The 24,353-nt window shown below is 59.1% G+C and overlaps 1 protein-coding gene across 1 annotated transcript in view; it reads left to right on the top strand.

Moving 5' to 3' along the window:
* The window catches only part of LOC142475799 (talin-1-like), a 68,968-nt gene that overhangs the window by 19,719 nt on the left and 24,896 nt on the right, over positions 1 to 24,353 (top strand). Inside the window, exons 3-4 of the mRNA XM_075581533.1 lie at positions 12,623 to 12,752; positions 15,022 to 15,174. Of these exons, the coding sequence (XP_075437648.1) occupies positions 12,623 to 12,752; positions 15,022 to 15,174 (283 nt within the window). The remainder of the gene's footprint in view (positions 1 to 12,622; positions 12,753 to 15,021; positions 15,175 to 24,353) is intronic.

The following is a 24,353-nucleotide window of genomic DNA, read 5'->3' as shown; positions in this document are numbered from 1 at the left end:
AAACTCATACCCCATAAATCCCTGCTCGCTGGCACGCCTGGAAACACATCCCCCATAAATCCCCGCTCGCTGGCACGCCCGGAAACACATACCCCATAAATCCCTGCTCGCTGGCACGCCTGGAAACACATACCCCATAAATCCCTGCTCGCTGGCACGCCTGGAAACGCATACCCCATAAATCCCTGCTCGCTGGCACGCCCGGAAACACATACCCCATAAATCCCTGCTCGCTGGCACTCCTGGAAACTCATCCCCCATAAATCCCTGCTCGCTGGCACGCCTGGAAACGCATACCCCATAAATCCCTGCTCGCTGGCACGCCCGGAAACTCATACCCCATAAATCCCTGCTCGCTGGCACGCCTGGAAACACATACCCCATAAATCCCTGCTCGCTGGCACGCCTGGAAACGCATACCCCATAAATCCCTGCTCGCTGGCACGCCCGGAAACGCGTACCCCATAAATCTCTGCTCGCTGGCACGCCTGGAAACTCATCCCCCATAAATCCCTGCTCGCTGGCACGCCTGGAAACGCATACCCCATAAATCCCTGCTCGCTGGCACGCCCGGAAACTCATACCCCATAAATCCCTGCTCGCTGGCACGCCTGGAAACTCATACCCCATAAATCCCTGCTCGCTGGCACGCCCGGAAACGCATACCCCATAAATCCCTGCTCGCTGGCACGCCTGGAAACGCATACCCCATAAATCCCTGCTCGCTGGCACGCCTGGAAACTCATACCCCATAAATCCCTGCTCGCTGGCACGCCTGGAAACTCATACCCCATAAATCCCTGCTCGCTGGCACGCCCAGAAACGCATACCCCATAAATCCCTGCTCGCTGGCACGCCTGGAAACTCATACCCCATAAATCCCTGCTCGCTGGCACGCCTGGAAACGCATACCCATAAATCCCTGCTCGCTGGCACGCCCGGAAACGCATTCCCCATAAATCCCTGCTCGCTGGCACGCCCGGAAACACATACCCCATAAATCCCTGCTCGCTGGCACGCCCGGAAACTCATCCCCCAGCACAAACCCTGCTCGCTGGCACGCCTGGAAACTCATACCCCATAAATCCCTGCTCGCTGGCACGCCCGGAAACTCATACTCCATAAATCCCTGCTCGCTGGCACGCCCGGAAACGCATACCCCATAAATCCCTGCTCGCTGGCACGCCCGGAAACGCATTCCCCATAAATCCCTGCTCGCTGGCACGCCTGGAAACTCATACCCCATAAATCCCTGCTCGCTGGCACGCCCGGAAACACATACCCCATAAATCCCTGCTCGCTGGCACGCCTGGAAACGCATCCCCCATAAATCCCTGCTCGCTGGCACGCCCGGAAACACATACCCCATAAATCCCTGCTCGCTGGCACGCCTGGAAACGCATACCCCATATATCCCTGCTCGCTGGCACGCCTGGAAACTCATACCCCATAAATCCCTGCTCGCTGGCACGCCCGGAAACACATACCCCATATATCCCTGCTCGCTGGCACGCCTGGAAACTCATACCCCATAAATCCCTGCTCGCTGGCACGCCTGGAAACGCATCCCCCATAAATCCCTGCTCGCTGGCACGCCCGGAAACACATACCCCATAAATCCCTGCTCGCTGGCACGCCTGGAAACGCATACCCCATAAATCCCTGCTCGCTGGCACGCCCGGAAACTCATCCCCCAGTAATCCCTGCTCGCTGGCACGCCTGGAAACACATACCCCATAAATCCCTGCTCGCTGGCACGTCCGGAAACTCCTCCCCCAGCAATCCCTGCTCGCTGGCACGCCTGGAAACGCGTACCCCATAAATCCCTGCTCGCTGGCACGCCCGGAAACACATACCGCATAAATCCCTGCTCGCTGGCACGCCCGGAAACTCATCCCCCAGTAATCCCTGCTCGCTGGCACGCCTGGAAACGCGTACCCCATAAATCCCTGCTCGCTGGCACGTCCGGAAACGCATTCCCCATAAATCCCTGCTCGCTGGCACGCCTGGAAACGCGTACCCCATAAATCCCTGCTCGCTGGCACGTCCGGAAACGCATACCCCATAAATCCCTGCTCGCTGGCACGCCCGGAAACTCATACCCCAGCAATCCCTGCTCGCTGGCACGCCCGGAAACTCCTCCCCCAGCACAATCCCTGCTCGCTGGCACGCCCGGAAACGCGTACCCCATAAATCCCTGCTCGCTGGCACGCCCGGAAACTCCTCCCCCATAAATCCCTGCTCGCTGGCACGCCCGGAAACTCATCCCCCATAAATCCCTGCTCGCTGGCACGCCCGGAAACTCATCCCCCAGCAATCCCTGCTCGCTGGCACGCCCGGAAACTCATCCCCCATAAATCCCTGCTCGCTGGCACGCCCGGAAACTCATCCCCCTGCACAATCCCTGCGCGCTGGCACACCCGGAAACTCATCCCCTAGTAATCCCTGCTCGCTGGCACGCCCGGAAACTCATCCCCCAGCAATCCCTGCTCGCTGGCATGCCCGGAAACTCCTCCCCCAGCAATCCCTGCTCGCTGGCACTCCTGGAAATTCGTACCCCATAAATCCCTGCTCTCTGGCACGCCTGGAAATTCGTACCCCATAAATCCCTGCTCGCTGGCACGCCTGGAAATTCGTACCCCATAAATCCCTGCTCACTGGCACGCCTGGAAACTCATCCCCTATAAATCCCTGCTCGCTGGCACGCCTGGAAACTCATCCCCCATAAATCCCTGCTCGCTGGCACGCCTGGAAACTCATCCCCCATAAATCCCTGCTCGCTGGCACGCCCGGAAACTCATACCCCATAAATCCCTGCTCGCTGGCACGCCCGGAAACTCATACCCCATAAATCCCTGCTCGCTGGCACGCCCGGAATCTCATACCCCATAAATCCCTGCTCGCTGGCACGCCCGGAAACGCATACCCCATAAATCCCTGCTCGCTGGCACGCCTGGAAACTCATACCCCATAAATCCCTGCTCGCTGGCACGCCTGGAAACTCATACCCCATAAATCCCTGCTTGCTGGCATGCCCGGAAACTCATACCCCATAAATCCCTGCTCGCTGGCACGCCTGGAAACTCATCCCCCATAAATCCCTGCTCGCTGGTACGCCCGGAAACTCATACCCCATAAATCCCTGCTCGCTGGCATGCCTGGAAACGCATACTCCATAAATCCCTGCTCGCTGGCACGCCCGGAAACACATACCCCATAAATCCCTGCTCGCTGGCACGCCTGGAATCTCATCCCCCATAAATCCCTGCTTGCTGGCACGCCTGGAAACTCATACCCCATAAATCCCTGCTCGCTGGCACGCCCGGAAACTCATCCCCCATAAATCCCTGCTCTCTGGCACGCCTGGAAATTCGTACCCCATAAATCCCTGCTCGCTGGCACGCCTGGAAATTCGTACCCCATAAATCCCTGCTCACTGGCACGCCTGGAAACTCATCCCCTATAAATCCCTGCTCGCTGGCACGCCTGGAAACTCATCCCCCATAAATCCCTGCTCGCTGGCACGCCTGGAAACTCATCCCCCATAAATCCCTGCTCGCTGGCACGCCCGGAAACTCATACCCCATAAATCCCTGCTCGCTGGCACGCCCGGAAACTCATACCCCATAAATCCCTGCTCGCTGGCACGCCCGGAATCTCATACCCCATAAATCCCTGCTCGCTGGCACGCCCGGAAACGCATACCCCATAAATCCCTGCTCGCTGGCACGCCTGGAAACTCATACCCCATAAATCCCTGCTCGCTGGCACGCCTGGAAACTCATACCCCATAAATCCCTGCTTGCTGGCATGCCCGGAAACTCATACCCCATAAATCCCTGCTCGCTGGCACGCCTGGAAACTCATCCCCCATAAATCCCTGCTCGCTGGTACGCCCGGAAACTCATACCCCATAAATCCCTGCTCGCTGGCATGCCTGGAAACGCATACTCCATAAATCCCTGCTCGCTGGCACGCCCGGAAACACATACCCCATAAATCCCTGCTCGCTGGCACGCCTGGAATCTCATCCCCCATAAATCCCTGCTTGCTGGCACGCCTGGAAACTCATACCCCATAAATCCCTGCTCGCTGGCACGCCCGGAAACTCATCCCCCATAAATCCCTGCTCGCTGGCACGCCCGGAAACTCATCCCCCAGCAATCCCTGCTCGCTGGCACGCCCGGAAACGCATACCCCATAAATCCCTGCTCGCTGGCACGCCTGGAAACGCATACCCCATAAATCCCTGCTCGCTGGCACGCCCGGAAACGCATGCCCTATAAATCCCTGCTCGCTGGCACGCCCGGAAACTCATACCCCATAAATCCCTGCTCTCTGGCACGCCCGGAAACTCATACCCCATAAATCCCTGCTCTCTGGCACGCCCGGAAACTCATACCCCATAAATCCCTGCTCGCTGGCACTCCTGGAAACGCATACCCCATAAATCCCTGCTCGCTGGCACGCCTGGAAACGCATACCCCATAAATCCCTGCTCGCTGGCACGCCCGGAAACTCATCCCCCATAAATCCCTGCTCGCTGGCACGCCTGGAAACTCATCCCCCATAAATCCCTGCTCGCTGGCACGCCCGGAAACTCATACCCCATAAATCCCTGCTCGCTGGTACGCCTGGAAACGCATCCCCCATAAATCCCTGCTCGCTGGCACGCCCGGAAACGCATACCCCATAAATCCCTGCTCGCTGGCACGCCCGGAAACTCATACCCCATAAATCCCTGCTCGCTGGCACGCCTGGAAACGCATACCCCATAAATCCCTGCTCGCTGGCACGCCCGGAAACTCATACCCCATAAATCCCTGCTCGCTGGCACGCCTGGAAATTCGTACCCCATAAATCCCTGCTCGCTGGCACGCCTGGAAACTCATCCCCCATAAATCCCTGCTTGCTGGCACGCCTGAAAACTCATCCCCCATAAATCCCTGCTCGCTGGCACGCCCGGAAACGCATACCCCATAAATCCCTGCTCGCTGGCACGCCCGGAAACTCATACCCCATAAATCCCTGCTCGCTGGCACGCCCGGAAACGCATACCCCATAAATCCCTGCTCGCTGGTACGCCTGGAAACGCATACCCCATAAATCCCTGCTCGCTGGCACGCCTGAAAATGCATCCCCCATAAATCCCTGCTCGCTGGCACGCCCGGAAACTCATCCCCCAGCACAATCCCTGCTCGCTGGCACGCCTGGAAACTCATCCCCCAGCAATCCCTGCTCGCTGGCACGCCTGGAAACGCATACCCCATAAATCCCTGCTCGCTGGCACGCCCGGAAACTCATCCCCCAGCAATCCCTGCTCGCTGGCACACCCGGAAACTCCTCCCCCAGCACAATCCCTGCTCGCTGGCACGCCCGGAAACGCGTACCCCATAAATCCCTGCTCGCTGGCACGCCTGGAAACGCATACCCCATAAATCCCTGCTCGCTGGCACGCCCGGAAACTCATACCCCATAAATCCCTGCTCGCTGGCACGCCCGGAAACGCATACCCCATAAATCCCTGCTCGCTGGCACGCCCGGAAACCCATACCCTATAAATCCCTGCTCGCTGGCACGCCGGGAAACACATACCCCATAAATCCCTGCTCGCTGGCACGCCTGGAAACGCATACCCCATAAATCCCTGCTCGCTGGCACGCCCGGAAACTCATACCCCATAAATCCCTGCTCGCTGGCACGCCCGGAAACTCATACCCCATAAATCCCTGCTTGCTGGCACGCCTGGAAACTCATACCCCATAAATCCCTGCTCGCTGGCACGCCTGGAAACGCATACCCCATAAATCCCTGCTCGCTGGCACGCCTGGAAACTCATACCCCATAAATCCCTGCTCGCTGGCACGCCCGGAAACTCATCCCCCATAAATCCCTGCTCGCTGGCACGCCCGGAAACTCATACCCCATAAATCCCTGCTCGCTGGCACGCCCGGAAACTCATCCCCCATAAATCCCTGCTCGCTGGCACGCCTGGAAACTCATCCCCCATAAATCCCTGCTCGCTGGCATGCCTGGAAACTCATACCCCATAAATCCCTGCTCGCTGGCACGCCCGGAAACACAAACCCCATAAATCCCTGCTCGCTGGCTCGCCTGGAAACGCATACCCCATAAATCCCTGCTCGCTGGCATGCCTGGAAACGCATACCCCATAAATCCCTGCTCGCTGGCACGCCCGGAAACTCATACCCCATAAATCCCTGCTCGCTGGCACGCCTGGAAACTCATACCCCATAAATCCCTGCTCGCTGGCACGCCTGGAAACTCATCCCCCATAAATCCCTGCTCGCTGGTACGCCCGGAAACTCATACCCCATAAATCCCTGCTCGCTGGCATGCCTGGAAACGCATACTCCATAAATCCCTGCTCGCTGGCACGCCCGGAAACACATACCCCATAAATCCCTGCTCGCTGGCACGCCTGGAATCTCATCCCCCATAAATCCCTGCTTGCTGGCACGCCTGGAAACTCATACCCCATAAATCCCTGCTCGCTGGCACGCCCGGAAACTCATCCCCCATAAATCCCTGCTTGCTGGCACGCCTGGAATCTCATCCCCCATAAATCCCTGCTTGCTGGCACGCCTGGAAACTCATACCCCATAAATCCCTGCTCGCTGGCACGCCCGGAAACGCATACCCCATAAATCCCTGCTCGCTGGCACGCCCGGAAACTCATACCGCATAAATCCCTGCTCTCTGGCACGCCCGGAAACTCATACCCCATAAATCCCTGCTCTCTGGCACGCCCGGAAACTCATACCCCATAAATCCCTGCTCGCTGGCACGCCCGGAAACTCATACCCCATAAATCCCTGCTCGCTGGCACGCCTGGAAATTCGTACCCCATAAATCCCTGCTCGCTGGCACGCCTGAAAACTCATCCCCCATAAATCCTTGCTCGCTGGCACGCCCGGAAACTCATACCCCATAAATCCCTGCTCGCTGGCACGCCCGGAAACTCATACCCCATAAATCCCTGTTCGCTGGCACGCCCGGAAACACATACCCCATAAATCCCTGCTCGCTGGCACGCCTGGAAACGCATACCCCATAAATCCCTGCTCGCTGGCACGCCCGGAAACGCATACCCCATAAATCCCTGCTCGCTGGTACGCCTGGAAACGCATACCCCATAAATCCCTGCTCGCTGGCACGCCTGAAAATGCATACCCCATAAATCAATGCTCGCTGGCACGCCCGGAAACTCATCCCCCATAAATCCCTGCTCGCTGGCACGCCCGGAAACTCATCCCCCAGCACAATCCCTGCTCGCTGGCACGCCTGGAAACTCATCCCCCAGCAATCCCTGCTCGCTGGCACGCCTGGAAACGCATACCCCATAAATCCCTGCTCGCTGGCACGCCCGGAAACTCCTCCCCCAGCACAATCCCTGCTCGCTGGCACGCCCGGAAACTCATCCCCCAGCAATCCCTGCTCGCTGGCACACCCGGAAACTCCTCCCCCAGCACAATCCCTGCTCGCTGGCACGCCCGGAAACGCGTACCCCATAAATCCCTGCTCGCTGGCACGCCTGGAAACGCATACCCCATAAATCCCTGCTCGCTGGCACGCCCGGAAACTCATACCCCATAAATCCCTGCTCGCTGGCACGCCCGGAAACGCATACCCCATAAATCCCTGCTCGCTGGCACGCCCGGAAACCCATACCCTATAAATCCCTGCTCGCTGGCACGCCGGGAAACACATACCCCATAAATCCCTGCTCGCTGGCACGCCTGGAAACGCATACCCCATAAATCCCTGCTCGCTGGCACGCCCGGAAACTCATACCCCATAAATCCCTGCTCGCTGGCACGCCCGGAAACTCATACCCCATAAATCCCTGCTCGCTGGCACGCCTGGAAACTCATACCCCATAAATCCCTGCTCGCTGGCACGCCTGGAAACGCATACCCCATAAATCCCTGCTCGCTGGCACGCCTGGAAACTCATACCCCATAAATCCCTGCTCGCTGGCACGCCCGGAAACTCATCCCCCATAAATCCCTGCTCGCTGGCACGCCCGGAAACTCATACCCCATAAATCTCTGCTCGCTGGCACGCCCGGAAACTCATCCCCCATAAATCCCTGCTCGCTGGCACGCCTGGAAACTCATCCCCCATAAATCCCTGCTCGCTGGCATGCCTGGAAACGCATACCCCATAAATCCCTGCTCGCTGGCATGCCTGGAAACGCATACCCCATAAATCCCTGCTCGCTGGCACGCCCGGAAACGCATACCCCATAAATCCCTGCTCGCTGGCACGCCTGGAAACTCATACCCCATAAATCCCTGCTCGCTGGCACGCCCGGAAACTCATACCCCATAAATCCCTGCTCGCTGGCACGCCCGGAAACTCATCCCCCATAAATCCCTGCTCGCTGGCACGCCCGGAAACTCATACCCCATAAATCCCTGCTCGATGGCACGCCCGGAAACTCATCCCCCATAAATCCCTGCTCGCTGGCACGCCCGGAAACTCATACCCCATAAATCCCTGCTCGCTGGCACGCCTGGAAACACATCCCCCATAAATCCCCGCTCGCTGGCACGCCCGGAAACACATACCCCATAAATCCCTGCTCGCTGGCACGCCTGGAAACACATACCCCATAAATCCCTGCTCGCTGGCACGCCTGGAAACGCATACCCCATAAATCCCTGCTCGCTGGCACGCCCGGAAACACATACCCCATAAATCCCTGCTCGCTGGCACTCCTGGAAACTCATCCCCCATAAATCCCTGCTCGCTGGCACGCCTGGAAACGCATACCCCATAAATCCCTGCTCGCTGGCACGCCCGGAAACTCATACCCCATAAATCCCTGCTCGCTGGCACGCCTGGAAACACATACCCCATAAATCCCTGCTCGCTGGCACGCCTGGAAACGCATACCCCATAAATCCCTGCTCGCTGGCACGCCCGGAAACGCGTACCCCATAAATCTCTGCTCGCTGGCACGCCTGGAAACTCATCCCCCATAAATCCCTGCTCGCTGGCACGCCTGGAAACGCATACCCCATAAATCCCTGCTCGCTGGCACGCCCGGAAACTCATACCCCATAAATCCCTGCTCGCTGGCACGCCTGGAAACTCATACCCCATAAATCCCTGCTCGCTGGCACGCCCGGAAACGCATACCCCATAAATCCCTGCTCGCTGGCACGCCTGGAAACGCATACCCCATAAATCCCTGCTCGCTGGCACGCCCGGAAACGCATCCCCCATAAATCCCTGCTCGCTGGCACGCCCGGAAACTCATCCCCCAGCACAATCCCTGCTCGCTGGCACGCCCGGAAACGCATCCCCCATAAATCCCTGCTCGCTGGCACGCCCGGAAACTCATACCCCATAAATCCCTGCTCGCTGGCATGCCTGGAAATTCGTACCCCATAAATCCCTGCTCGCTGGCACGCCTGAAAACTCATCCCCCATAAATCCCTGCTCGCTGGCACGCCTGAAAACTCATCCCCCATAAATCCCTGCTCGCTGGCACGCCCGGAAACGCATACCCCATAAATCCCTGCTCGCTGGCACGCCCGGAAACTCATACCCCATAAATCCCTGCTCGCTGGCACGCCTGGAAACGCATACCCCATAAATCCCTGCTCGCTGGCACGCCCGGAAACGCATACCCCATAAATCCCTGCTCGCTGGCACGCCTGGAAACGCATACCCCATAAATCCCTGCTCGCTGGCACGCCCGGAAACTCATACCCCATAAATCCCTGCTCGCTGGTACGCCCGGAAACGCATCCCCCATAAATCCCTGCTCGCTGGCACGCCTGGAAACTCATCCCCCATAAATCCCTGCTCGCTGGCACGCCTGGAAACTCATACCCCATAAATCCCTGCTCGCTGGCACGCCTGGAAACGCATACCCCATAAATCCCTGCTCGCTGGCACGCCCGGAAACGCATACCCCATAAATCCCTGCTCGCTGGCACGCCTGGAAACTCATACCCCATAAATCCCTGCTCGCTGGCACGCCCGGAAACTCATACCCCATAAATCCCTGCTCGCTGGTACGCCTGGAAACGCATCCCCCATAAATCCCTGCTCGCTGGCACGCCCGGAAACTCCTCCCCCAGCACAATCCCTGCTCGCTGGCACGCCCGGAAACTCATCCCCCAGCACAATCCCTGCTCGCTGGCACACCCGGAAACTCCTCCCCCAGCAATCCCTGCTCGCTGGCACGCCCGGAAACTCCTCCCCCAGCACAATCCCTGCTCGCTGGCACGCCCGGAAACTCATACCCCATAAATCCCTGCTCGCTGGCACGCCCGGAAACTCATACCCCATAAATCCCTGCTCGCTGGCACGCCTGGAAACTCATACCCCATAAATCCCTGCTCGCTGGTACGCCTGGAAACGCGTACCCCATAAATCCCTGCTCGCTGGTACGCCTGGAAACGCGTACCCCATAAATCCCTGCTCGCTGGCACGCCTGGAAACGCGTACCCCATAAATCCCTGATCGCTGGCACGCCCGGAAACGCATACCCCATAAATCCCTGCTCGCTGGCACGCCTGGAAACGCGTACCCCATAAATCCCTGCTCGCTGGCACGCCTGGAAACGCATACCCCATAAATCCCTGATCGCTGGCACGCCCGGAAACGCATACCCCATAAATCCCTGCTCGCTGGCACGCCTGGAAACGCATACCCCATAAATCCCTGCTCGCTGGCACGCCTGGAAACGCATACCCCATAAATCCCTGCTCGCTGGCACGCCCGGAAACGCATCCCCCATAAATCCCTGCTCGCTGGCACGCCTGGAAACGCATCCCCCATAAATCCCTGCTCGCTGGCACGCCTGGAAACACATACCCCATAAATCCCTGCTCGCTGGCACGCCCGGAAACGCATCCCCCATAAATCCCTGCTCGCTGGCACGCCTGGAAACGCATACCCCATAAATCCCTGCTCGCTGGCACGCCTGGAAACGCATTCCCCATAAATCCCTGCTCGCTGGCACGCCCGGAAACGCATACCCCATAAATCCCTGCTCGCTGGCACGCCTGGAAACGCATACCCCATAAATCCCTGCTCGCTGGCACGCCTGGAAACGCATACCCCATAAATCCCTGCTCGCTGGTACGCCCGGAAACACATACCCCATAAATCCCTGCTCGCTGGCACGCCCGGAAACTCATACCCCAGCAATCCCTGCTCGCTGGCACGCCCGGAAACTCCTCCCCCAGCAATCCCTGCTCGCTGGCACGCCCGGAAACTCATCCCCCATAAATCCCTGCTCGCTGGCACGCCTGGAAACGCATACCCCATAAATCCCTGCTCGCTGGCACGCCTGGAAACTCATCCCCCATAAATCCCTGCTCGCTGGCAAGCCTGGAAACGCATACCCCATAAATCCCTGCTCGCTGGCACGCCCGGAAACGCATACCCCATAAATCCCTGCTCGCTGGCACGCCCGGAAACTCATACCCCATAAATCCCTGCTCGCTGGTACGCCTGGAAACGCATCCCCCATAAATCCCTGCTCGCTGGCATGCCTGGAAACGCATACCCCATAAATCCCTGCTCGCTGGCACACCTGGAAACGCATACCCCATAAATCCCTGCTCGCTGGCACGCCTAGAAACTCATACCCCATAAATCCCTGCTCGCTGGCACACCTGGAAACGCATCCCCCATAAATCCCTGCTCTCTGGCACGCCCGGAAACTCATACCCCATAAATCCCTGCTCGCTGGCACGCCCGGAAACTCATCCCCCATAAATCCCTGCTCTCTGGCACGCCCGGAAACTCATACCCCATAAATCCCTGCTCGCTGGCACGCCTGGAAACGCATCCCCCATATATCCCTGCTCGCTGGCACGCCTGGAAACGCATCCCCCATAAATCCCTGCTCGCTGGCACGCCTGGAAACGCGTACCCCATAAATCCCTGCTCGCTGGCACGCCCGGAAACGCATACCCCATAAATCCCTGCTCGCTGGCACGGCCGGAAACTCATCCCCCAGCAATCCCTGCTCGCTGGCACGCCCGGAAACTCCTCCCCCAGCAATCCCTGCTCGCTGGCACGCCCAGAAACTCCTCCCCCATATATCCCTGCTCGCTGGCACACCCGGAAACTCATCCCCCATAAATCCCTGCTCGCTGGCACGCCTGGAAACTCATACCCCATAAATCCCTGCTCGCTGGCACGCCTGGAAACTCATACCCCATAAATCCCTGCTCGCTGGCACGCCCGGAAACGCATACCCCATAAATCCCTGCTCGCTGGCACGCCTGGAAACGCATACCCCATAAATCCCTGCTCGCTGGCACGCCTGGAAACTCATACCCCATAAATCCCTGCTCGCTGGCACGCCTGGAAACTCATACCCCATAAATCCCTGCTCGCTGGCACGCCTGGAAAGGTAAAAACACACAATACTTTAGCACAATACTTTTTCTGCGTTACACAGTACTGGGCTCGAGCTGCCTCTTCTTGAACCCTTATTACGGATTAGGGGGAACTAAACGGACGTAAACATTTATTTGAGAGCCTGGTTCCCCCCCTCCCGTCACAGCCCCCTCCCCCTGCCGTTATCCTGGTGTCTCCCACCTGATTGAGTCCTTCTGCCCCCCAGGACACGTTGGAGTACCGGAAGAAGCAGCGTCCGCTCAAGATCCGTATGTTGGACGGAACCGTGAAAACAGTCATGGTGGATGATTCCAAAACCATGAGTGATCTGCTGATGACGATCTGTGCACGTATCGGTGAGCGAGGGGGGTGCACTGTGTGTGTGTGTGTGCGCGCACGTATCGGTGAGCGAGGGGTGTGTGTGTGTGTGTGTGTGTGTGTGTGTGTGTGTGTGTGCGCACGTATCGGTGAGCGAGGGGTGTGCAGTGTGTGTGTGTGCGCACGTATCGGTGAGCGAGGGGGTTTCACTGTGTGTGTGTGTGTGTGTGTGTGTGTGTGTGTGTGCACGTATCGGTGAGCGAGGGGGGTGCACTGTGTGTGTGTGTGTGTGCGCGCGCACGTATCGGTGAGCGAGGGGTGTGCAGCGTGTGTGTGCGCACGTATCGGTGAGCGAGGGGGTTTCACTGTGTGTGTGTGTGTGTGTGTGTGCGCACGTATCGGTGAGCGAGGGGGGTGCACTGTGTGTGTGTGTGCGCGCGTGCGCACGTATCGGTGAGCGAGGGGTGTGCAGTGTGTGTGTGTGCGCACGTATCGGTGAGCGAGGGGGTTTCACTGTGTGTGTGTGTGTGTGTGTGTGTGTGTGTGTGTGTGTGTGTGTGTGTGTGTGTACGTATCGGTGAGCGAGGGGGGTGCACTGTGTGTGTGTGTGTGTGCGCACACGTATCGGTGAGCGAGGGGTGTGCAGCGTGTGTGTGCGCACGTATCGGTGATCGAGGGGGTTTCACTGTGTGTGTGTGTGTGTGTGCGCACGTATCGGTGAGCGAGGGGGGTGCACTGTGTGTGTGTGTGTGCGCGCACGTATCGGTGAGCGAGGGGTGTGCAGCGTGTGTGCGCACGTATCGGTGAGCGAGGGGGTTTCACTGTGTGTGTGTGTGTGTGTGCGCACGTATCGGTGAGCGAGGGGGGTGCAGTGTGTGTGTGTGTGTGTGTGTGTGTGTGTGTGTGTGTGTGCGCACGTATCGGTGAGCGAGGTAGTTTCACTGTGTGTATGTGTGTGTGTGCGCACGTATCGGTGAGCGAGGGGGTGCACTGTGTGTGTGTGTGTGTGTGTGTGTGCGCACGTATCGGTGAGCGAGGGGGGTGCACTGTGTGTGTGTGTGTGTGTGTGTGTGTGTGTGTGTGTGTGTGTGTGTGTGTGTGTGTGCGCGCGCGCACGTATCGGTGAGCGAGGGGGGTGCACTGTGTGTGCGCGCGCATGTATCGTGAGCGAGGGGGTGCAGTGTGTGTGTGTGCGCGCACATACCAGTGAGCGAGGGGGGTGCAGTGTGTGTGCACGTATCGGTGAGCGATGGGGGTGCACTGTGTGTGTGTGTTTGTGTGTGTATGTGTTTGTGTGTGTGTGTGCGCATGTATCGGTGAGCGAGGGGGGTGCAGTGTGTGTGTGTGTGTGTGTGTGTGTGTGTGTGTGTGTGTGTGTGTGTGTGTGTGTGTGTGTGTGTACAGGTCTGTGTATACTCTATATTACTTCTGTATCACTTATTACTACAAGTGCTCATTAGTGATTCGGTCAGTGGTCTTTTTAGCATATTAAGTGTAATTGTGACATTACTAATTACGATGAGTACTCGTTAATATAAGGTGTGTGTGTGTGACTCACTGTTTCCTCCCGCAGGTATCACTAATTACGATGAGTACTCGTTAGTATAAGGTGTGTGTGTGACTCACTGTTTCCTCCCGCAGGTATCACTAATTACGATGAGTACTCGTTAGTATAAGGTGTGTGTGACTCACTGTTTCCTCCCGCAGGTATCACTAATTACGATGAGTACTCGTTAGTATAAGGTGTGTGACTCGCACTGTTTCCTCCCGCAGGTATCACTAATTACGATGAGTACTCGTTAGTATAAGGTGTGTGTGTGACTCACTGTTTCCTCCCGCAGGTATCACTAATTACGATGAGTACTCGTTAGTATAAGGTGTGTGTGACTCACTGTTTCCTCCCGCAGGTATCACTAATTACGATGAGTACTCGTTAGTATAAGGTGTGTGTGTGACTCACTGTTTCCTCCCGCAGGTATCACTAATTACGATGAGTACTCGTTAGTATAAGGTGTGTGACTCGCACTGTTTCCTCCCGCAGGTATCACTAATTACGATGAGTACTCGTTAGTATAAGGTGTGTGTGACTCACTGTTTCCTCCCGCAGGTATCACTAATTACGATGAGTACTCGTTAGTATAAGGTGTGTGTGTGACTCACTGTTTCCTCCCACAGGTATCACTAATTACGATGAGTACTCGTTAGTATAAGGTGTGTGACTCGCACTGTTTCCTCCCGCAGGTATCACTAATTACGATGAGTACTCGTTAGTATAAGGTGTGTGACTCGCACTGTTTCCTCCCGCAGGTATCACTAATTACGATGAGTACTCGTTAGTACGGGAGGTGCTGGAGGAGAAGAAGGAGGAGCTAACGGGGACCCTGAAACGTGACAAAACCGTGCTCCGGGACGAAAAGAAAATGGAGAAACTGAAACAGAAGCTGCACACAGACGATGAGTGTGAGTCACACGCTCCGTACACACACACGCACGCGCTCCGTACACACGCACGCGCTCCGTACGCACACGCACGCGCTCCGTACGCACACGCACGCGCTCCGTACACACAAGCACGCGCTCCGTACACACACGCACGCGCTCCGTACACACACGCACGCGCTCCGTACACACACGCACGCGCTCCGTACGCACACGCACGCGCTCCGTACACACACGCACGCGCTCCGTACGCACACGCACGCGCTCCGTACGCACACGCACGCGCTCCGTACGCACACGCACGCGCTCCGTACGCACGCACGCGCTCCGTACACACACTCACGCGCTCCGTACACACACGCACGCGCTCCGTACACACACGCACGCGCTCCGTACACACACGCACGCGCTCCGTACACACACGCACGCGCTCCGTACACACACGCACGCGCTCCGTACACACACGCACGCGCTCCGTACACACACGCACGCGCTCCGTACACACACGCACGCGCTCCGTACACACACGCACGCGCTCCGTACACACAAGCACGCGCTCCGTACACACACGCACGCGCTCCGTACACACAAGCACGCGCTCCGTACACACGCACGCGCTCCGTACGCACACGCACGCGCTCCGTACGCACACGCACGCGCTCCGTACGCACACGCACGCGCTCCGTACGCACAAGCACGCGCTCCGTACGCACAAGCACGCGCTCCGTACGCACAAGCACGCGCTCCGTACGCACACGCACGCGCTCCGTACGCTCAAGCACGCGCTCCGTACGCACAAGCACGCGCTCCGTACACACACGCACGCGCTCCGTACACACAAGCACGAGCTCCGTACGCACACGCACGCGCTCCGTACGCACAAGCACGCGCTCCGTACACACAAGCACGCGCTCCGTACGCACACGCACGCGCTCCGTACGCACAAGCACGCGCTCCGTACGCACACGCACGCGCTCCGTACGCACACGCACGCGCTCCGTACGCACACGCACGCGCTCCGTACGCACACGCACGCGCTCCGTACACACACACGCACGCGCTCCGTACACACACGCACGCGCTCCGTACACACACGCACGCGCTCCGTATGCACACGCACGCGCTCCGTACACACGCACGCGCTCCGTACGCACACGCACGCGCTCCGTACACACACGCACGCGCTCCGTACACACACGCACGCGCTCCGTACGCACGCGCTCCGTACGCACGCACGCGCTCCGTACACACACGCACGCGCTCCGTACACACACGCACGCGCTCCGTACACACACGCACGCGCTCCGTACGCACGCGCTCCGTACGCACGCACGCGCTCCGTACACACACGCACGCGCTCCGTACGCACAAGCACGCGCTCCGTACACACACGCACGCGCTCCGTACACACACGCACGCGCTCCGTACACACAAGCACGCGCTCCGTACACACACGCACGCGCTCCGTACACACAAGCACGCGCTCCGTACACACACGCACGCGCTCCGTACGCACAAGCACTCGCTCCGTACGCACAAGCACGCGCTCCGTACACACGCACGCGCTCCGTACACACGCACGCGCTCCGTACACACACGCACGCGCTCCGTACACACACGCACGCGCTCCGTACACACAAGCACGCGCTCCGTACACACAAGCACGCGCTCCGTACACACAAGCACGCGCTCCGTACACACACGCACGCGCTCCGTACACACACGCACGCGCTCCGTACACACAAGCACGCGCTCCGTACACACGCACGCGCTCCGTACACACGCACGCGCTCCGTACACACAAGCACGCGCTCCGTACGCACAAGCACGCGCTCCGTACGCACAAGCACGCGCTCCGTACGCACACGCACGCGCTCCATACGCACACGCACGCGCTCCGTACACACACGCACGCGCTCCGTACACACAAGCACGCGCTCCGTACACACGCACGCGCTCCGTACACACGCACGCGCTCCGTACACACACGCACGCGCTCCGTACGCACGCACGCGCTCCGTACACACACGCACGCGCTCCGTACACACACGCACGCGCTCCGTACACACACGCACGCGCTCCGTACACACGCACGCGCTCCGTACGCACAAGCACGCGCTCCGTACGCACACGCACGCGCTCCGTACGCACAAGCACGCGCTCCGTACGCACACGCACGCGCTCCGTACGCACACGCACGCGCTCCGTACGCACACGCACGCGCTCCGTACGCACACGCACGCGCTCCGTACGCACACGCACGCGCTCCGTACGCACACGCACGCGCTCCGTACGCACACGCACACGCGCTCCGTACGCACACGCACGCGCTCCGTACGCACACGCACGCGCTCCGTACGCACACGCACGCGCTCCGTACGCACACGCACGCGCTCCGTACGCACACGCACGCGCTCCGTACGCACAAGCACGCGCTCCGTACGCACACGCACGCGCTCCGTACGCACACGCACGCGCTCCGTACGCACACGCACGCGCTCCGTACTCACAAGCACGCGCTCCGTACACACAAGCACGCGCTCCGTACGCACACGCACGCGCTCCGTACGCACACGCACGCGCTCCGTACACACACGCACGCGCTCCGTACGCACGCGCTCCGTACACACACGTGCGCGCTCCGTACACACACGTGCGCGCTCCGTACACACACGCGCGCGCTCCGTACGCACAAGCACGCGCTCCGTACGCACAAGCACGCGCTCCGTACGCACAAGCACGCGCTCCGTACGCACACGCACGCGCTCCGTACGCACACGCACGCGCTCCGTACACACGCACGCGCTCCGTACGCACACGCACGCGCTCCGTACACACACGCACGCGCTCCGTACGCACGCGCTCCGTACGCACACGCACGCGCTCCGTACGCACACGCACGCACACGCACGCGCTCCGTACACACAAGCACGCGCTCCGTACGCACGCGCTCCATACGCACACGCACGCGCTCCGTACACACACGCACGCGCTCCGTACGCACGCGCTCCATACGCACACGCACGCGCTCCGTACACACACGCACGCGCTCCGTACACACACGCACGCGCTCCGTACGCACGCGCTCCGTACGCACGCGCTCCGTACACACACGCACGCGCTCCGTACGCACACGCACGCGCTCCGTACGCACACGCACGCGCTCCGTACGCACACGCACGCGCTCCGTACGCACACGCACGCGCTCCGTACGCACAAGCACGCGCTCCGTACGCACACGCGCGCGCTCCGTACGCACACGCGCGCGCTCCGTACGCACACGCGCGCGCTCCGTACGCACACGCGCGCGCTCCGTACGCACACGCGCGCGCTCCGTACGCACACGCGCGCGCTCCGTACGCACACGCGCGCGCTCCGTACGCACACGCGCGCGCTCCGTACGCACACGCGCGCGCTCCGTACGCACACGCGCGCGCTCCGTACGCACACGCACACGCGCTCCGTACGCACACGCACGCGCTCCGTACGCACACGCACGCGCTCCGTACGCACACGCACGCGCTCCGTACGCACACGCACGCGCTCCGTACGCACAAGCACGCGCTCCGTACGCACACGCACGCGCTCCGTACGCACACGCACGCGCTCCGTACGCACACGCACGCGCTCCGTACTCACAAGCACGCGCTCCGTACGCACAAGCACGCGCTCCGTACGCACACGCGCGCGCTCCGTACGCACACGCGCGCGCTCCGTACGCACACGCACGCGCTCCGTACGCACACGCACGCGCTCCGTACGCACACGCACGCGCTCCGTACGCACACGCACACGCGCTCCGTACGCACACGCACGCGCTCCGTACGCACACGCACGCGCTCCGTACGCACACGCACGCGCTCCGTACGCACACGCACGCGCTCCGTACGCACAAGCACGCGCTCCGTACGCACACGCACGCGCTCCGTACGCACACGCACGCGCTCCGTACGCACACGCACGCGCTCCGTACGCACACGCACGCGCTCCGTACTCACAAGCACGCGCTCCGTACGCACAAGCACGCGCTCCGTACGCACACGCACGCGCTCCGTACGCACACGCACGCGCTCCGTACGCACACGCACGCGCTCCGTACACACACGCACGCGCTCCGTACGCACGCGCTCCGTACACACACGTGCGCGCTCCGTACACACACGCGCGCGCTCCGTACGCACAAGCACGCGCTCCGTACGCACAAGCACGCGCTCCGTACGCACAAGCACGCGCTCCGTACGCACACGCACGCGCTCCGTACGCACACGCACGCGCTCCGTACACACGCACGCGCTCCGTACGCACACGCACGCGCTCCGTACACACACGCACGCGCTCCGTACGCACGCGCTCCGTACGCACACGCACGCGCTCCGTACGCACACGCACGCACACGCACGCGCTCCGTACACACAAGCACGCGCTCCGTACGCACGCGCTCCATACGCACACGCACGCGCTCCGTACACACACGCACGCGCTCCGTACGCGCGCGCTCCGTACGCACACGCACGCGCTCCGTACACACACGCACGCGCTCCGTACACACACGCACGCGCTCCGTACGCACGCGCTCCGTACGCACGCGCTCCGTACACACACGCACGCGCTCCGTACGCACACGCACGCGCTCCGTACGCACACGCACGCGCTCCGTACGCACACGCACGCGCTCCGTACGCACACGCACGCGCTCCGTACGCACACGCACGCGCTCCGTACGCACAAGCACGCGCTCCGTACGCACACGCGCGCGCTCCGTACGCACACGCGCGCGCTCCGTACGCACACGCGCGCGCTCCGTACGCACACGCGCGCGCTCCGTACGCACACGCGCGCGCTCCGTACGCACACGCGCGCGCTCCGTACGCACACGCGCGCGCTCCGTACGCACAAGCGCGCGCTCCGTACGCACACGCGCGCGCTCCGTACGCACACGCGCGCGCTCCGTACGCACACGCGCGCGCTCCGTACGCACACGCGCGCGCTCCGTACGCACACGCGCGCGCTCCGTACGCACACGCGCGCGCTCCGTACGCACACGCGCGCGCTCCGTACGCACACGCGCGCGCTCCGTACACACACACACACACACGCGCGCGCGCTCCGTACACACACACACGCGCTCCATACGCACACGCACGCGCTCCATACGCACACGCACGCGCTCCGTACACACAAGCACGCGCTCCGTACACACAAGCACGCGCTCCGTACACACTCAAAACATATTCACTCCTGACACCCGCTGCCACTCTACGTCTCCCTTACACCCGCTGCCACTATACGTCTCCCTGACACCCGCCGCCACTATACGTCTCCCTGACACCCGCCGCCACTATACGTCTCCCTGACACCCGCTGCCACTATACGTCTCCCTGACACCCGCTGCCACTATACGTCTCCCTGACACCCGCTGCCACTATACGTCTCCCTGACACCCGCTGCCACTATACGTCTCCCTGACACCCGCTGCCACTATACGTCTCCCTGACACCCGCTGCCACTATACGTCTCCCTGACACCCGCTGCCACTATACGTCTCCCTGACACCCGCTGCCACTATACGTCTCCCTGACACCCGCTGCCACTATACGTCTCCCTGACACCCGCTGCCACTATACGTCTCCCTGACACCCGCTGCCACTATACGTCTCCCTGACACCCGCTGCCACTATACGTCTCCCTGACACCAGCTGCCACTATACGTCTCCCTGACACCCGCTGCCACTATACGTCTCCCTGACACCCGCTGCCACTATACGCCTCCCTGACACCCGCTGCCACTATACGTCTCTGTAGACGGACCTTCACAGAGGTACACAATTGGAGACTTTTATAAGGTGAAATTATAATAAGGCTTTATTGTGCCTTTTCCTTTTCATCAGGAAATCATCCAAACACAGGGGGGGGAACAAAGGTTCTATTCACTTGGGAGTATCTCTAGGCTAAGGCCCCGCTCCCAGATTCAGCGCACCCGCACTGCAGACAGGCGGTGCGCTGACACTACACAGACCGCGATATGCGGTCTGTAGGGAGCAGGAGCGGGAGGTGGGCGGGAGTGGGAGGTTTGACAGGGAGGGGGGGCGTGGCTTGAGCGGAGGGACCCGCTACTCTCCACCCCTCCCTCCACGGACTCGGGCTGGAGCTGCTGAGGGTAAGTAAAACACACACACACACACAGGCACACACACACACACACACACACACACACAGACAGGCACGCACTCAGACACACACACACACAGACAGGCACTCACCTGCTTTCACTTCACACTCCTCCCCGCTCCCCGAAGCCTCTCCTCCTCCCGAAGCCTCCCCTCCCCATTGGCTCACAGCCACACCATGTGACGCGTCAAAGCTAGGGAACACCATTTTCTTGTGTCCCATAGCGGCTGACGCGCCACAGCGTGTAGTGCTCTGTGCCGCCAGGGGGGACCGGCTCGCGAGGATTCCCCTGCTGGTGGGGAACTCGCGTGTGGCCGCCCGCGCCAACGAGCGCAGCGGGACCGAGGCCCTAGTGAAAATACCATGCAATTAATTCACAACTCCCTAAGTCAAGCATGTCTCGCAGCCCCAAAACATATAGCATGAAATAAGCAGATATAAGCAGTGTCTTAATAATGAAAGTCTTATCTGTTAGCTGCTGTAGAGTAAGCTTCTCTGCTCTCCTGGAACCGCACTGAGCGTGCACAGAAAATATCAGCATCCAGGTTTAGAAGTCTTATTTGGTGTCTTGCAATCAGCTATGCTGTGCAGAGCTCAAGACCGGTCAGGTCCAGAGATATGTGTTCTCTTGGTCAGTCTCTCCTGGGAGACTCAAGAACACTGCTCTGTCTCCAAAGTTCAGCTCTCAGTCAGAGCTAAGGAGAGTCCCTTCCTGTCTCACAAGACAGGCTTTTGTAAGCAATCTAATCAGGCAGGTGGTGTTTGTTAATTGACTACCAGCAGTTAACCACCACACTGCTGGATTAGAGGCACATTACTTGAACAGGGATAACTCCCGTTACATACCTCCCCTGTTTGTGGGAAGCTCGGGCTTGCCACGGCCAAAGCCCATCCTTCCACTCTCATTCTAGATATCTCTGTGACTTGAATGAGAGTGGATGGAGGAAGAGAACCCTCAGTCCTGCTGGGATTGGAGCCCTTTCTCCAGTTTATTCGTGTCTCCTGCTGAAGGTGTTTGAGATCAGCACCCCTCAGTCGCTCGAGGAGGACTTTTTCTAAGTAAAGTATTTTTACCGAGTGCGCGGTCATGAGATTTCTGTTGCGTCGGGCACTCCTCTTTTTGTAGACAAACTGTATGGCAACAGTTGTAGAGCAGTTAGGACTAGCCCTTAGAGTTTTCTGCTTTTTAAGCGGTCTTTCTGCACCTCCTCCACACAACGGAGTTGCCAGTTCAGCTTCTTTGGGACTGAGTTGCACCTCCACTGCCCTTTCCAGAGAACGTCCTATCTTTTCAGCTTCCTCAGCTAAGGATTCTTCTGGCTTTGATTCTGCACTCCTACCTCTGTTTGTTGCCTGTTGGGCCGCTGTTGGTTTGGCTAGTGCTTTCTTAGGTGGCTCAAACTTCATAATCTTGTTTTGATGGTGCATGGAGTCCCCAACTCTCACTGTACCCTTGTCCTCACAGGCATTAGTTACTGTGGGATACTGGTGCTTGGGCAGAGCCAATACTTGTCCTTGTAGGACTGTAATCTCATCCGCAAGAGATCCCTTCTTTTTGAGTGCGTCTTGCAAGTCTCTTCTCAGGGAATTTATCTGCGCACTTTGCTTTCTCTGAGTCTGTATCAGTGTCTCCTTCATATTCTGGAGCTCTGTAATTTTTGTCGTCAAGGTTGCCGCTGCGTCTGTTTTCTCCTTGGTGTACTGACTGTAGAGGGAGAAAGGGGGTGGCCCGGGATTAAAGGGGTTACACCCCATTTGGCCATCCCCTGACCTCACCCGGGAGTCAAAGGGTTAACTGGGCTAAGACCCAGAACAGTGATTTAACCCCTGTAATGACATGTACATGTGTATTCCCCTGTTCCCCTGTTCCATTGTGATGTCTGGTTAATCAGTGTCTGCATCACACACACTAGAATCCATCCGGGAGCACAAGGGTTAATAGTCCTTTAATGATTATAGCTCTTTGTGAAATACGTTTATGTTTTATGTTTAATACTGTGTCCAAGGGAATGGGCAAATACTCAGAGGAAATTCCTTTGTCCACCAGGTTAGCAGATGGCCCCAAGAGGCGCCAAATATCTAGGATTTAAGTGTTGTTCCAAGGGTCTTGTCACCCTCCCTGATGATTTAAGGGCGGAGGAGGCTCAAACCAGAGCAGTCTCCAAGTGTCCCAGTTATCACCTTTCAACAAAGGTTATCTTGCTAGAGGTCCAGATGGGTAGACTGGCTGGCATTCCATTTGCCTATGGGGGGTTACAGAAATGAGACCCCAGAGTTCTACTGCGCATGTGCCAGCTAGCAGGGGGGCCTGTCCTAAAATGTGTTCCCCCATCAAAGATTGGCTGGAGATAATGGGAAACCAATCACAGGTACTTAAGGTTAGGGATAGAGGGACAAAAGGTTTATAAACTGCTGTTCCCCACATATCCTGGGTTGTTCGTTGTGAGGCTGCAATTTATCATCTGATGATTACCTGATTGCTGAAGAGAAATGCTACATCAAACTTCTCATTCCCCAACCCCTAAGTAAGTGTACTTCTGGTCTGTTACTGTATTATCCGTGTGTTCACCTATCCTAAGGAATAAAATCACTTTATTATATCCAAGACTCGTTTCAGTTCAGACCCAGTGATAAATATATATCATCTGTTATATATATTTATGTGACCTTATACAGCCTGCCATAATCTCACACTGACTCAAGGGAATGGAACAGTCTCTCTGTCTCTCCAGCTCTTGCTCCAGTTTCTGAGCCTTCTCACGCTCCCTCTCATACAGAGTCACCTGGTATCGAAGCTCCGCCTCCAATGATGCTCTGAAGACATGCAGCGTGGCCTTTAGCTCCTCATACTGCTCTGTGGGGACGTACTGGGTATTCAGACGTTCCTGCAGCGCTTGTACCTCTTTAGCAGCCTGCAGCTTTTCTTCCTGCAGCGTTTGCTGCTTCTCCTCAGCATACTGGAGGTGTGTACGCAGACCTTGTAGTTGGTTCTGCAGTCGGTGCTCTGCGTCCCTTGAAATGTCCAGCTCCTC

This window comes from Ascaphus truei, unplaced genomic scaffold (genome assembly GCF_040206685.1).
Source record: "Ascaphus truei isolate aAscTru1 unplaced genomic scaffold, aAscTru1.hap1 HAP1_SCAFFOLD_1390, whole genome shotgun sequence".
In the NCBI taxonomy this organism is placed as follows: Eukaryota; Metazoa; Chordata; class Amphibia; order Anura; family Ascaphidae; genus Ascaphus; species Ascaphus truei.
The sequence above is the reverse complement of the archived record's forward strand: the minus strand, read 5'-3'. Positions and strand labels throughout refer to the sequence as shown.